Source organism: Galleria mellonella, unplaced genomic scaffold, assembly GCF_026898425.1.
Source record: "Galleria mellonella isolate WM207_F2 unplaced genomic scaffold, CSIRO_AGI_GalMel_v1 utg300, whole genome shotgun sequence".
Classification (NCBI taxonomy): Eukaryota; Metazoa; Arthropoda; class Insecta; order Lepidoptera; family Pyralidae; genus Galleria; species Galleria mellonella.
In genome coordinates, this window is record NW_026442068.1 from 2,338,042 (window position 1) to 2,350,448 (window position 12,407).

Here is a 12,407-nt window from a genome sequence, read left to right on the forward strand (position 1 = left end):
TTATAGGTAAAAGAAGTCTATGTCTTTCTCCATATCTCAGATTATTATAATATAATATTATACACTAAAAAATAAAATCTATTTTTTTTGTACGTATATGCTAGCAAAGAAGCATACGGCCCGTCTAATGGTTAACGCAGTCACCGTAGTCTATGGACGTCTGGAACACCAAAGATGTCACGCGCGTATTGCCGACCCTTAAGAAACCTTAATACGCTATTCTTTTTGAAGAACCCCATGCCTGTAGGGAAAGCTTCGGCAGGAAAATTATTCCAGAATCTGAGTGTTCGCAGGAGGAAGCTTCTCTGAAACCGTATTGCGCGTGACCATTATAGTTTTAAGGTATGAGGATGGACTTCCTGGCAATGGTGAGCGGTACGATGTATTTAGATAGACTATATATAGGTAACCTTTATAAATATTTATCAAAAAGCATATTTCAAATAAATATAGAAAATTTGGTATAAACACTCTTGAGATAATTCTGTAAATAGTATAAAACTAACTCGTTTTCGTATGTCACAAATCACCTTTACAATATTTTCACAAAGTTACATAATCAACAAAATGTTATAAAATCACATTTATTACCAAATATGTTTTATGACAAATGTAATTTCAATTATTTACATGAATAAATAACATATGAAGTGAACTTATAAATAAGTCCATGACCATGACTACTGAGTCAATATATACTCAATATTATACATTCATGCTATCAAACGCGTTTAGCAACTGATTGTTCCATACGAATTTAAAACCCTACTCATGTTTAATACGTAACTAAAATATCATAAAAGCTATATAGAATAAAATGCCCTTTAAACATTCGATTATAATAATTCCAACCCTCATTAAGAGGATTTCCGATTTCAGGAATTCAAGCGGAATTCCCAAAATACACTAAATATCTTAATTAAAAAAAAATACTGTACTTATATCTATATAATGGATACTCGACCAATTTTACTATATGTTATAATTAATATAACTTTGAATATGTACCTATGTTACTTCTAGACGATTTAATGGCTCAACAAACCGTCACGAAATTTGCCATGTACTTAGTATTTAGGATGTAGAAATACATGGATTAGGTACTTTTTATCTCAATTAGTCAATACATCTGGGTACATGGACGAAGTCGTAGGTAGATGAAGATTTGTAATGTAATATAATCCAAATATGGAATATTGTTTTAATATTTTTTATGCAATTTAGAATGATAAATAAGCTGATGGCCCACCGTCGCCTATAGACATGAGCATAATGTAACAGAATATACGGTTTCTCTCATGATACCTCCATGCGTTGCCATTCCTGAGGTATGCATATATAAATAATGTTATTTATGACCAATATAACGTATAACGTTGTGAGCGACATGTGGCATATACGCCTTTTTTATGTAACTTAACAAGCTGACGACCCACCTGATGAAAAGTGATAACCGTCGCCTATAGATATGAACAGTACCATGGACATAACAGAGTATACTGTTTCACCCATGATACTTCCTGAGGACTTGCTCAGGAATGGCAACGCATGAGAGGTGTTATTCCTTTGTACCCTGTAAATTCACTGCCTTATCCCACCTTTCAAACCGAAACACAGCTGTGCAAATATAACTGCTTCACAGTAGAAACATGAATTGGATAGAGGTGCCTAAGCAAACGACTTTTGTATAAAATCTCCCTCTGGTAACAAATCATAAAAGTATAATTTTTTAAAACATGTTACAATAATTTTATAAGAAAAACTATCAACCGACTTATAGAAATGCAATAAAAATGATTTTCCCAACCAAAGTCAATTGATGTTATCGATTGCCTATATTGCCACAGACATTGACAATTCGAAATGCCCTACCCTCTATTTTTCACCACTGCGCCCTTTTGAACCTATTCCATTCATCTTTTGGGTGGAGTAATGCAATCCCAGTGGCCCTTACCATCTATTTTGCTTCGTCTAAAATTTATATATAATAGAAGACACGATCGACTTTTTGTACGAAAAAATAAATGTACTTATAAGGATTTAAATTATCATTTTTCCTTATTGAAATATTGATAATAAGCCACATTAACTGACCATTAATATTAAAAATTACTTTTATTTCACATGAATGTAAAATATTTAATTAAATATATTTAATATGCCACTTACGACCTTTATTAGAAAATACAAATATATCATAGGTAGCTGGAATTAAACTAGGCAGTGGCCTGATACCGTAGGATGTTACAATTTTATAGCCACGTCGTCGAACAAATTGTCCTATCCTTTGAGCTTGTAAGACTTAGGAGAGTTGTAAAACTATCTTAAAATGTGGCTATAACTTGCAACTTTGCACATGCATTTTGCAAGTTGAAAACTTTGTCGTATGGCGCGCTTCCTTCAAGTAAGCCTTTAAGGTAGACACGAGTAATACCGCAAACGATTCTACAAATTACTGCATTTAATAATACTACAGTATAATGGAGCAAAGTTCTTATCTCTTAGTTCTTAAGAACTTTGTCTTGCTATCTTTATAACAATGTTTGAAATTTTAACATATTTTAAAAGGTTTTATTTTTTATTTTAAGATATGTTTTAAATAATAAGAACATAAAAAGAATATAACAATAGAGTAAATATCTAGTATATATGTATATACTAGATAAACAGTTGTTATAAGTTGACAAAATGGACTTACCTAGATAATCTTGGATATTTATGGTAAATCTCTCTAAATATATTTTGCTCGGATTTAACAATGTATGTGATATATCCACTTGGGAATATATCTGACAAAATATGTGTATAATGTAAATACGTAAAAATGTAAAAAAAATATATTGTAAAATCATACTATTTACCAAATAAGCGAATATACGAGTAATTGTGTTTGGACAGTGACAGATAAACCTCTAGTGAGTTTCTGTTTTTCTGTTTTTTTATGTTTATATTACGTGTTTTATATTAATACCCGAAAAAAAAATACTTATTATTTTAATGTCAAAATTATTAAAATGAAAGGAAGTACTCGTACCACTGGTTTAAGGTTGACGACCTTTAGTGGTGTGGCGGTTTTACACACAGTCCCACCTGCGCGTATGTAATTTAAAACCTAAGTTACGTTTAAGGTTACTCATTACGTATGTACTAAACAAAATATTTAATTGTGAAAAAATATCATTTATTATTATTAGATCGATCTCGACTATTATTTATACAGTTGAAACTAATAAAATGTCACTTCATAAGTAATAAACCCTATATAGGGATGAGATCTACTTATAAAATAACTATCAATACAAGTATATAATATATAATTATTATTATATTTTATAGGACAATTATAACATTACAAGTATACAGAAGGATTTAGAACCTTCTCCATTTTGAAGTAGGTTAAAGCATAAAAATATTGATATAGAAACAAACAAGCAAATCTTCTCGATTTTATTTCTTTTGTTTAATGACAAGCCTCAATAACTCGTCGATCTCAGCAAGTGGGTATTGTTAGATACATCGAGAGCACTCAGAGGCGAGTCCAAGTAGAGATCGCTAACACAAAATCTGCTTTGTGTTTCCGAAGCAGAATTTTAATGAACGTCCCTACAGTAAAAAAAGTAGTACACCAAACAAGTATATTATACTCTGTAAAAAAATTCAATGAGTACGTTCACACGTTTAAGATTAAAAATTTAAATTTAGAACACGGTATTATTGTAAGTATATACAAAGGCAGGTGGCTCAGGACCGTTCCTTAAGGTAGTATATGGGGGAGGTCTATGTTCAGCAGTGGACGGATAATGGCTGAGATGATGATGATGATGATCGTGTGTATACAAATTTCACATTGTAACGAATAGTTTTTTACTAATTACAATCCATCTGAAATGTGAATGTAAGTACAATTAGTAGAGAGTAAAAGGACTATTATAATGAGATTACGCTGTCCCCAAATAATTACGATAAGGGCAGTAAGATGATGATGATGATGATGATGATGATGAAATATGCCATTACCACTGCCATAGATTTCAAAGGGTTAATCGGGAATTATATTGATCCACAAACTTATAGTGCCAGTCAAATTCGAACTTTGAATCCGAAATAGACAAAGTAGTTTCAGAGACACTATCTAAAATAAATAGTTCTGCAGACTGTGCTAAAACTAAGTTAGGATTTCGATCTTACGACTACTAGCATATTTATGAATTAATAATCTGAATTCATATTCGTGAATATAGTGAATAATATTTTCCTTTCTTTAGCAGCAACAGTTTTAAGTGCCGGATTTAAACTTTTGTTGAGTTTAAGATTCGAAACTATACTTGGCATATAATGACCATTTCATAGTTTAGAATCTTCTGAAATCAGCTTCTTTCTAAAAGTGTGTCGTCCATATCTATGCGGCTTATTGGCCAAGGTTCGCTATTACATATCTTATGAATACTTGACTATATTAATACTCTTATATGTCTCTTAATACAAGAAAGTACGATTTGGATATTTTAATCTTGTGTTACCATTTTGCCGTGTCCCAAAGCGAGTGCGTGTGTAGACAACCGAAAAAATTCTCAGATCTGAGTCGCGACCCGATTTCCCTCCAATATTACATTCATTTTTCATTGTTACAAACACGCCGTATATAATCTATCTCTCCCGGTACCCTGGTGGATCCTTCACCTTTTATATTGCTTTTTACAACGTCTTATATCTATTAAGTACTTCACAGATGGGTATAAAATTTATTTTATTCCTATCTAACGAACTATGATTACTATTACTATCTATGATTTTTGTTACTAAATGATTTTTACAATTTTGTTCTCAAAAAGTTGTTACTTCGTCACCGACACATTGTCGAACTAATATGGGAGTAAAGTCTACCGATTATGAAAATGATCATCTAAATTGATGCATAATTGGTAAAGATAAAATTACTGTCGAATCTCCTTTTTAAATTTGCATGTAATTATTACGACCAATCAGCGATGATTTTGACTTCTTGTGAATAATTAGTTTCGTTGCGGAATCCAAGAATGACGAACAAGGGACAGCTACCTAATAGAAACTAGTGGTCACAGAATATAAATTAAATTTACGCACTTATATTAGTAGTAATTGAAAAGAATTTTATGTGCCACTTTTTATTATTATTATATCAGCTGTAAATTGTCCACTGCTAAATCCTAAATCTTTCCCATAAGGGGAGTCTTGCTAGTAATTGCCTCGCTTGGCAAGCGTGTTGGCAACCACAGTTAGGTTTTGGCAATATTTTAAGAGGGATGCTGCTGCCAGTTTCTCGGCCATTGAGTTCTCTTAGTCGCCTCTTACGACACCTACTGGAAAGAAAAGGGTAGTCCATTCTATGCCGACACCACAAATATCTGGTCAAAATTCATCTAACAAAAAAATCTGTCGAATTAAGGACCTGTTTCTATACGAAGTCGGTTTTAAATAATTGCAAAATTATTCTTTAAGATGTACTAAATATACAATTTTTTATTTTTGTTACAGAATATATCAATATTGGTGGTGCTGTTGTATAGTTGGAGGATTGGCGTCAATGCAAAGAGGTATAAGGAGCTGGACGATGTTTATTATGGTATGTATTGTACTCGTATATTTATGTTGTCAAATTTGAATCTTCTTCTATATATAGAAGCTAGTCAAAGTGATCACTCCCCACTTGATGGTAAGCAGGTAATGTGGTCCAAACGTGAAGATTGCCATCACAACAATTTATCGATCGTTTAATTAATTTATAATTAATTAATTCATTTATATTTGGCGATCGTCATCTTGATAGCCTACAAATGCATCTTTACGCTCTGTTTAAGTACTGCAGGATTATATATAGGAGGAAACACATTACGGGGAACGTATTCCATATGAGATTGTTTTGACACAGCAATGCTTGTGTAATGAAATTTGTTTCTCACTCGGGCCAATTGAAGAAACGGATTTTTCTAAATTACTTCGGGTTTAGGTATTCTACGTTACACCTCCAGATGTTTGTTGTTTTGTTCCAAGTTAAGATATCCTACATTATAGGATATCTAGTAGTAATAACTGTGTGATTAATGTGATTGTGTGGCATTTATTATTATTTCTTATTTCTATATTAGCTGAACATTAGTTATTATCATAGTCATGACCTCTACAAGCAAATATTTTAGTTTAACTAATTAATGCTTTATTCCTACTATTATTACGTTGGTCAATTAGTATAGGATTTTATTTTTAGTTCTCATTCTTTTGCCTCGGCGTATTATTGTTAAAAGTTTCGTAAGGACATAATATATTTTAATGCAATAACTAAGAGTTTAACTTACGTGTAATTAGATCGAAAAAGTTCGACTAGTTTCGGAATCAATTCGTGATCCTTAGTCATGAGCGACGGTGCGTCACCGTCACGAGCCTGATTGCGTGCCTCGGTACACTGAGCGTGAGCTGTAGGCGTTTGCAATATCGTACAGATAAGACTGTGTTCGGAACTCTTCGGAATTCGGCGCACTTAGCTGACTTTTTCTTGTCAGTTTTTACGACATTTTGGTATTAAATGGAAGTGGCGATATTAGATAATTATTCCATCATTATACAGAATTAGGAAGAATTATAAATTATGTTATTACCATATATTATTAAAAACTAGTACATGAATATTTGGGGGTACAATAAATAATACAGTCAATTTGAAAACTTTGTTTATTACATTGAGCCAATTAATCGGACTAAAATCGAATTTATTGAATTGCTTAGTATGTCTTTTTAATAGTTCAAAACTAATAAATTTATATCTGGCGTAAATTATTGGTATAATACTCATAAATTAAAGATTTAATTGTACAATGAAAATTTAATCAAAAACAAAGGCCATTCTTGCTGTCACCCAACAATTATTGTGCGATATAATTGATGGTCACAAAAGAACATGAATTTTTATGCCATCGGAAAATATCTGTGTAGCGATCCTTCAATTAAGTCTGAAACATTATTAATTAATCATGGCCAAGATTGGTGCGAAAATAAAAGTTGGTGGCTAAATTTTTAATTAGCCTTGTGAGATAATTTTCTTTGAAATGGCGTGGGTGAGCTTAATTCGTAATTGACCGGTATATAATAATTTTTTTTAGTTTTATTAATATATATATTGTTTGATACATAATAAACTACATTAATATTATGAAGAGGACAGATTTGGTTTTTGTTAGTAATATATAAATAAAAAAAAAATATATATATATACTTAACCGATTTAAAAATTCTTTCACCTACAGAAAGCTACATTATCAGCGAGCAATATTCTAATTTGTTTTTCTGCTTATCTAATCGTGCGAAGCCAGGACGGGTCGATGTAAAAAACAAGAAAATGCAAAGTAAAAAAATAAACAGCCAAAGCTACTGCACATCGATTTCAAAGAATTCCTTTTTAAACAACCGTGGGGTGAGTTCGCTTTTGATTGTTTACATTTACATTTGTTTTTTATATTTTTTAAACGTTCATTTTATAGCACCATAACAATCAAATGCCAAATATTTTAAATTTAAAATTCTAAATTCAAATAAAACAATACAAATATTTAAGATTTAGTGTAGCACGTAACAGGTAATATATAAAATTTATTTTTTACCTTAAATCAGCAAATAATATAAAAATATAAGTAAACATGGCAACACACACAAAATTTATATTTTTCTGTATTGTATTTTGTGATGTTTTTAAACAATACATTATTATTTGGAAACAATATAAAAGAAGTTGAAACAATGTTGAAACAATTATTATTGTAGGTTTCACTAAAATAATAAAACGTTGTGATGCACAAATAAACACTGGGAGATTATATTCTGTAATAACAACTTCTCGAATGCTTCTTGGAAGCAATAAATGTGTACTTTGCGTGGTAACAGATATAAATGTAAACCTTTCTATATGATATTAATATCTCGGAGAGTCTTTATACCCAATTTTATTTTACTTACACATTTATTGAGAAATTTATTTATAAATATATATTTTGAATATTGATCATGTAGTAAAAGGTACGATTAAAAGTTCATTGACTTCAAAATAGAGGAGATACTCAATTTCGACTCGTAAGTATTATTAGGGTTCTATACTAAAATAGAATACTTAGTGTGAATTGGTTCGTTGATTTTTTGTGCATTCTAAAAGTGGTTTTTCCAATTTGTAGAATAGATTTCGACTTACGATACAAAATGCGAAAAAAAATATAGCCTTTCTCCACCCTTATCTCTGAAGTTTAGGCCCTCAATGTAAGTCTAACTCGTAGTTGACTGGTTTTATTTTATATCTTCGTTAATTCTGAATTAACTAAAATAATTCTTTTTATCTGTAGGTACTAATATTATAAAGAAGAAAGGTTTGAATTTTTGTATATTTGTTTGTAATAAACAAACTCAGAAACTACTCAATGTATTCTAATATTTCTTTCAACTATAGAAAGCCACATTATGAAGTATAAGTATACATTATGGCTAACATAGGATATATTGCTATTGCATTAAAAACTAGAGATTGTACGAAATTTATTATAATATAACCCAAGGTATTAAAATTTTGTCTATTAAAGTTAATATAAAATGCCTGATGGTAAGTGACTACCGCCGCCCATGATCACCCACAATACCAGCGTCATTGCAGGTGTGCTGCTGGCCTTTTAAAAAGCAATATACTCTTTTCTTGAAGGTTATGTTGCTATTCAATCCTGCATAATTGGCTCAATTGATCTGAAAAAAATTTGGTACTTGCACCATATATATTCGTAAGCAAAATTATAGGATACACTTAGTTAACTATAAGGAATTATTATTAAATTAATTAGGTGCTATAATAAAATTGTCAGAGAACTGTGTTCATGAAAAAAATGATAGCCTAATTCATCACGTCGTAAATAATGCGGTAAAAACACGCCCGCGTTTACTCTGCTCAATGAACACAAAGAAAAACAATTTTGCTCTTCTATAAAAATGTGAGTAGCTAGGTACTGGAGTAAGGCACAGGCAATTACCAAGTAATGAATTCCGTATAAAAGGTCCATTCTCTACGTTCCTCAACTCATTATGCAGCCTATTCTCAACCGATTTCCAAAAAGGAAAACATTCACAATTCGGTTGTATTTTTTTTGGTTAGTTACCTCATAACTTGGTTATTTATAAATCGTTTAGAAAAAAATATTTTTTATCTGGAAGTACTTTCAGTTTGGTCTTATTGAAGTTTTATCGATACAGTAGTTTAATTTTGAAATCAAAATAATTGGTTGAAGTTAGTGAAGTCGGCCAAGATTGAAGTTACATTGATTGAAGTCGGCCGCGATTGAAGTTGGCATCGATTGATGTCAGTCATGATTGAAGTTGGCCTCGATTAAAGTCGTCCACGATCGATTGAAGTCTGTGAAGTCGAGCACGATTGAAATCGGTGTTTTTTGTGGAACAAAATCTTAAATTATGATATTTGCACATAACTTTCGTAGGCATTAACTGATTCGTAGCCATTATTTAAAGACTAAGTAAGGAACTAATATACTCGTATTAATTTTGTCACATATTAAGCTTTATTGTGTAACAAATATTTAAATATCCAAACAATATCTTTTCACATATATTTACTTCTTTATTTATTACATTTTACAAAACTTATATAATGTAGAGACAGTACAAAAAAAGAATTGATTCTAAAATTAAACTGCTAAATGGATTTTGATAAAAAAATCCTATGGGCCTAATGCATTTCATATAAAAATAGAATTTTGTACATCGGTTTATAACTGATGGAGATATGAAGTAACAAACATAAAAAAAACATACAACCGAATTGAGAAACGAAGGAGACTTTTTTAATGTCAGTTAAAAAAATAATTTAATGCTACAGTTTAATGCAGAAATCTAATATAGTCAACCTTGGGAAAAATATAAATAAGACGGATTTATTATATTAGTTGTAAAGGAGATGGGTTACATATTTTTTATTTTATTAAACTAGTAAGTAAATATAATATTCTGCAATAAAATATATATATAATAGTACTATACCTAATATATGTTATACATACAATTTTAATTGAAAATACATATAAAACAAAGAATTATTTTTATTTGAACCTTTATATCTCACACTTTGAACCATACATATTAAAGGGGCAATATTGGGTGACAGTTTCAAGAACTGCTCCAACATTAAATTAAACTAATTTGTAACATGCCAGTATTACAACACGTTATTACGCCTACAGTTATGTAGCTTTGATTATAATATGTGCCTCAAACTATTATAATTATAAACAGAAAAGACGGCTTAATTAATTAACACCTAAAGGTTTTTGAAGTGTGCTTGTCTTGAATTTTTAAGCGACTTCCGAACGAAATTCTTAATCTTAATTAATAATAATTTTATAATCTATATGACATATATTAAAATTGTAAGTAGATAAAGTTTGTTATGTATTTTCTGTGGGAGATAATTAAGAAAAAAATATATGTAAGGTCTTGATAAGAACAGTAGGAGCTAAAACAATTTTTTTTAGAATTTGCGTCTGCATGCGTTGGTTCTGGTATCACGAAAAAATCCTGTATCTAATTAAATGCGATTTTCACAGTTGTATTCTTGAATTGTGTTTCAACCGTGAAGCAGTTGTGTTTGCATGGCTGTGTTTCGGTTTGAAGGGTGGGATATGGCGTGAATTTACTGGGTACAGAGGAATAACACCTGAGTCCTCAGGAATGGCAACGCATGGGGGATATCATGGGCGAAACAGTATACTCTGTTACGTCCATGGTACTGCTCATGCCTATAGGCGACGGTTACCACTTTCCATCAGGTGGGCCAGCTTGTTTGCCATTCTAAGTTTTATAAAAAAAAAAAAAAAAAAAATTAATTAGCTACATCGTCTAGAAGTTGTCTATTTATTGTTTTTTTTTTACATTTAAAAAAAATATTTATAAAATACCTCAGTCTCATAGGAAAAACTTGAGGTTACCTTCTGTCAAATTCAATGCTTACATTAACGGGTTGAAGCTAACCTTATAATAAATTTACATGATAGCGTAATAAGCCTTTTGCAGTAAAACTTACAGCAATACTAGCTTTTACTCGTGACCTTGTTCGCGTGACCGGGATATGTTTACTGATCGGAATAAAAAGTAGCCTATATTCTTCTCCGTTCCATATAGTACGTGTATAAATTTGATTTAGCCGTTAAGATGCTCTAATGTAAACGTTATAATGTAATAAACAAATAAATAAATAAAATTATTTTACATTTATAATAAAAGTAAGGATAGCTGCTGTATAGATTTGGTAAGTACGAAGTGGATTTTTTTATGCAACTTAGAATGACAAGCCCATAGACACAAGCAGTATCGTGGACGTAACAGAGTATATTGTTTCGCCGATGATACCACCCATGCGTTACCATTTCTGAGGAATCAGGTATTATTGCTCTGTACCCTGTAGATTCACTACTATATCCCACCCTTCAAACCGAAACGTAGTCATGCAAACATAACTGCTTCACGGTAGAAACACAAATGGTACAAAGGTGCCCAAGCAAACGACTTTTGTTCTGGTAAAGCTGTTATTATATTCATCAGATATAAGCATAACAAGACCTGTACACACAATCAAGTGTACTATTACAATGGTCTGATAAACTAGATATTGATTGCCTGATAATTTATGATAACACCGCTATTGTTATGTTAATGACTATTTAAATATGAGAGCTTCGGTATACTGACCGACTGGTAGCGTTTCATAACTAAAAAATTCAGGAAATAATTAGGTCAGTTAATTTTAAACTAAACCACATATTTTAAATACACTATAGGGATTTAACGCGATGCGGTTATAGGAAAATAGTAGTTTTTATATTTCGACGTGGTTTGTACCAAACTGTGATATTGTGGTAATGTGACGGTAGCCAAAGAAACCGTGCGGGCTGCTAGAAGACGCTGGTGGCATTAGGGAGTGGTGACAGATGAACATGAAGGTCTGTTAGACCATTGTGACGAATTCAACAAGAAATATATACGATTTTTTGAGGGAGAACCAAGTGAATGTTGATCTGACAGGATTTTAGTTAGCAATGAGAATTACCGTATGGTCTCGGCATGGAATACACTACCTTTCCTTTTCTGTGTATGTTGTAAGAGGCGACTAAGGAAACTTAATGTTCGAGAGATGAGCAGTAGCATTCATTTTATAATATATACACAACTGCGGTTGCCAACCCGCCTGCTAAGCGTGGAAACTACTGGCAAAACCCCCCAAGGGGGAGGCCTATGTTTAACAGTGAACAGTACGGCTGATATAATCAATAGGAATTAATGTCACCATTTCTAACTATATATATGTTGTATCTATAGTTGTTTGTTAGTAATTGATTTAA

General features: G+C 31.4%; 1 protein-coding gene across 1 annotated transcript in view; it reads left to right on the forward strand.

The window, feature by feature from the left end:
* LOC113511492 (uncharacterized) overlaps positions 1 to 12,407 on the forward strand; it is a 76,055-nt gene that overhangs the window by 21,770 nt on the left and 41,878 nt on the right. Inside the window, exon 3 of the mRNA XM_031907646.2 lies at positions 5,515 to 5,602. Within this exon, the coding sequence (XP_031763506.1) occupies positions 5,515 to 5,602 (88 nt within the window). The remainder of the gene's footprint in view (positions 1 to 5,514; positions 5,603 to 12,407) is intronic.